The sequence below is a fragment of the Vicia villosa genome, linkage group LG1 (assembly GCF_029867415.1).
Source record: "Vicia villosa cultivar HV-30 ecotype Madison, WI linkage group LG1, Vvil1.0, whole genome shotgun sequence".
Classification (NCBI taxonomy): Eukaryota; Viridiplantae; Streptophyta; class Magnoliopsida; order Fabales; family Fabaceae; genus Vicia; species Vicia villosa.
Genome location: NC_081180.1, coordinates 95,610,168 through 95,614,363, shown reverse-complemented (window position 1 = coordinate 95,614,363; position 4,196 = coordinate 95,610,168). Strand labels below are relative to the sequence as shown.

At 34.7% G+C, this 4,196-nt stretch overlaps 1 protein-coding gene across 1 annotated transcript; it reads right to left on the bottom strand.

The window, feature by feature from the left end:
* Positions 1–211: 211 nt before the first annotated feature.
* LOC131612901 (receptor-like protein EIX1) lies at positions 212–3,609 on the bottom strand. The gene is made up of 2 exons (XM_058884650.1): positions 646–3,609; positions 212–445 (listed from the first exon to the last, which is right to left on the bottom strand). Exon 1 carries the CDS (start codon positions 3,530–3,532, stop codon positions 689–691), a length of 2,844 nt encoding a protein of 947 aa, XP_058740633.1. The 5' UTR covers positions 3,533–3,609; the 3' UTR covers positions 212–445; positions 646–688.
* Between the last annotated feature and the right edge of the window lie 587 nt (positions 3,610–4,196).

Sequence of the window (4,196 nt, the reverse complement as noted above, 5' to 3'; positions counted from 1 at the left end):
TTATGGAAACTATTAGAAATTGTAAACTTTTTCTTGTAACAAATGCATTGGTGGGTGAGTACACATGCAAATGAAGAAAACATGATGATTTTTATCTCATCATAAAAGGTAGAAGCATTTTCTTATGTATGGAAGGAGAATGCAACATATCATTAATTACTAACTTGATAGCATGGAAGGAGAATGCAACATATCATTAATTACTAACTTGATAGCATATAATCGATTACATAAACTACCAAACACGAAAGCTTAACAAAACACGATAAAACTTTGTGACAGTAAGGTTATAACAAAATGGCATTCATTTTATTTAGTACACAACAAGAATAGGCATCCATCCTATCCATTAACAAAAAGTGAACTACACATTACTTAACGAACAACATTATTATAAAACAGCGAAAGATGCACTCATCCCGTACAATAGTCATAGAAGATCATCCTGCAAAAAAAAATTAATTTGAGTACTTTGAAACAACATCAAAGCATTGCATATGGGGGCAACATAAAATAAATGGCCCGGATATAAAATACTAACTATACTGTACAAAATGTCATTGCATAGTGTAATTATTAAATATTAAGGTACTAAATGTAGAAATGCTTTAGTTATAAAAAATAAGAAAGAATAGCAGTCAGTACCTGTTTATCGTTCATCCACTTTAGAGTAACTAGAGAGGTGCATTCACTCCTTCCACCACGTGATGGCTTTCATTATCAAAGTGTTCAACAATCTGGAATAGCTTTCTTTCCAAGAGGGTACGAACAATACTGATCCTACAAAGCCAACAAAACCAGTGAAGAATCCTATTCCCATGCTCATGTATAATGCTTCCAAAAATACTGAATTCTCATCTCCTGCATCATCATTTGTTGGCACTTGATGTTTCGGTGGATCTTCTCCAGGACACTTTCTATCAAGTGGTTGTCCACACAGATTAGAATTTCCTTCAAAACTTGAAGCATTAAAGGTCTGCAACTGTGTTCCAATTGGAATTTTTCCATAGAGCTGATTGTTTGACAAATCCAACATACTGAGACGATCAATTTGAACTAGACTCGACGGGATTCTTCCTGACAGATGATTTCTTGATAGATCAAGAAATTCGAGTGAGTTTAAGTTTCCCACTTTTGAAATGATTTCCCCAGTGAGATTGTTCCTTGACAAGTTTAAGGAAGTCAATCCAAATAAGTACTCCATTTCTGTTGGTATTTCCCCTGTAAGATGGTTGCTTGAGAGATCAATGCTTTTTAAAAACTTATCTGCATGTTTGTAAATAACGTCTACACCTTTCCACATCAAGCATAAGTAGATATCAATAGCTTTTGTATAAGACCCGTAATGATAGCTATAGGTTATATTATGAAACACTGCTATAGTTGAGCTGATGTTGGGCTGAGTCATTGAAGTAAAATTCTGAACACATGATGGAATTCCTCCTGATAAGTTATTCTGTGACAGATCTAATACTTGAAGTTTTCTCAAATAACAGAGGTTTAAAGGCAGACTTCCATAGAACTTATTAGACCGAAGACTTAAGAGTACTAATGAGGAGCTGTCTCCAATCCAAGAAGGTAATGGACCATCAAACATATTTTCTCCAAGGTCCAAGAAACCCAAATTGGTGCAGTTCTTCAAGGACGAAGTAACTTGTCCACTCAAACTATTATTTCTTAAAATCAAAGCCTCAAGATATGGAAGGGAACCCATTGAGATGGGAATCTTTCCTGACAACATGTTATTGCTCAGATCAACAAACCTTAAATCAGTTATATTATACCAACAATTAGGCAATTCACCTCTGAATTCATTGTTTGACAAATCTAACATTTTAAAACGACCTTGTTCACTTTTGCTGCATAGAAAGGAATCTAAATCTATAAATCTGTTATTGGAAAGAAAGAGTGCTCCTATTTGCAATAAAAAAGGAGGAATGGAACCTTCAAGTTGATTTGAACTTAAATCTATATAAGGATCGTGGTTAAGCTTGAGTTTTAAATTTGGAATTTTTCCTGGGAGGCTGTTGTTTGAAATGTCCATAAAATCTAAGGTTTGCAATTTTCCCCAAAACCAAGCAGGTATTGGAGGTAGATTACCCACATTTGAAAGGTCAAGATATCCTAAGTTGTTTTGTGTTTGAAGCCAATTAGGAAATCTAGAATTGAAATTACAAGACATTAGACCTAAATTTTTCAATTGAAAAGGAGGAACCCAATCATCACTAACCTTCATAGTCAAGGAATTGTAAGATAAAAATAAGTAGTGCAAGTTGGAGAGGTTAGTGAAATGAGATTCAGAGATTACACCTTTCAAAGAGTTTTTGTAAAGGGACAAAGTGTCTAACTCTGTAACCGATCCGATGCTTGTGGGTATTTCTCCAGATAATTTATTACCATCAAGAAGCAAAATTTTCAAAGATGAGAGGCTTGAAAGGTCAGGTAACTTGCCTGAAAGCTGATTATTTCTCAACCATATAGCTTCTAACGAGGATGAATTTTGCTTGCATTCGGAATAGTTATGATGGATGATAAAGTCTGAAATCTCTCCGCTCAATTGGTTGTCGTTAGCGTAAAATGTCCGCAAGGTGCATATATTTCCAATAGATTTTGGAATGTTTCCTCCTAGGTGATTCCCAGAGAGAGAGAGAGTTGCAAGTGAATGCATGATGTTTCCAAAATCATGAGGAATGGTACCTTTTAACAAGTTACCATCAAGGTAGAGCTTTTGAAGTTTGGAACTGTGGCCAAACACCCATTGAAATATCTTTGATGATGTCAACTGATTATCGGAAAGATCAAGGGCAGTGAGAGAAGTGGAAAAGTTCATGTGAGAATCAGATAATGCAGGGATGTTGTCATCAGAAAGGCCACAATTCGATAGATGTAACTCATCAAGGATTGGAAGCTTTGCTAGGAGTTGAAATGTGTGATGAGAAGAATCATTGAGAATTTGAACATCACTCAAGTCAACATACCTCAAAGATGAGAGATTTGATATCCACTCACCATCGGTGAATTGGAAAGGAATTGCTTCACTTAGTTCATTCCCGCTAAGATCAAGGTGTCGCAAATGTGAAAGATTCCCCATTTGAGAAGGAATCTTCCCATGATAACCACCATGTGAGAGATCAAGATATCGTAGCTTGCTAAAGGAGCCAATAAATGTTGGGATTTGAATGTTACCTTTCAAATAACTGAGGTCTAAATATTTTAGATGTTGTAGCTCAGTTATTGAAGAACTCATGTTACCACTGAAAAAGTAACTCTTTCGAGACCAAGGATTCAGATAAAGCATTTCGACATAACCTGTTTGTTTGTTGCAACCAATTTCCGGCCATTTGCAGCAATCTTCATTTGGATTGTCCTTCCATGAAGCCAACAACCTGCCAAACTCAATATGAAGGCCTTTTTTGAATTTGAGCAAAGCATGTCTCTCATTCTCTTTGCACATCATTGATGAGTTGAATCCAAAAATGGAGGGCAACACAACCAATGCATAGAATATTAAAATAAGAAAGTTTCTTATCATGATGTTACCAACAAAATAAAGATGTTAATTTCTATCTAATGAATGTGCTATATTCTCAAGAGTTATACAAAGATGTTTGCAACACTCTTGATATGATGGCGGGGAGATATTGCTCATTATGATAGACTTTTATAATTGAAAAAATTTTAATCAATCGAAAATATAACACTATTCAAAATACATTAAAATATATAAATTAATAAACTAAAATATAATAAAATTAATAAACTAAAATTATAAATCTAATAGTACTAAATATAATGTAATTATAAATTATTTAACATCTTATAAAAATTTAAAATTAAAAGTAAAAACAAAATAAAAATAAAATTAAATCAACGATCCGTCTAAGTCGGGAAATTCATCATCATTTTTGTTCTCCTGATGGCTTTTGGACGCGAAGGTCCTGGAATGACGCACGTCAAAAACATGTATGATTTTGTCATGCACATCTGAGGAGGGAGGTTGTAAGGGGTTACAATAACTAACCAACAAGAATACGCACTTCCCGACGCTTGGACAGCAAAACCATCTGAGCATAATCCAAGCATGATATTTCTAGTTCTGCGACAAAATCGGGATGTATTCGATCAAAGTACTTTCATGCCTCGCGAGCAGTTGGATGTCGCATAGTGCCTAGACTTGTTTTGTTTGTATGATGTCA

Bases quoted from the DNA above. Each gene is read 5' to 3' on its own strand.
- LOC131612901 (XM_058884650.1), bottom strand. From the start codon at position 3,532: ATGATAAGAAACTTTCTTATTTTAATATTCTATGCATTGGTTGTGTTG.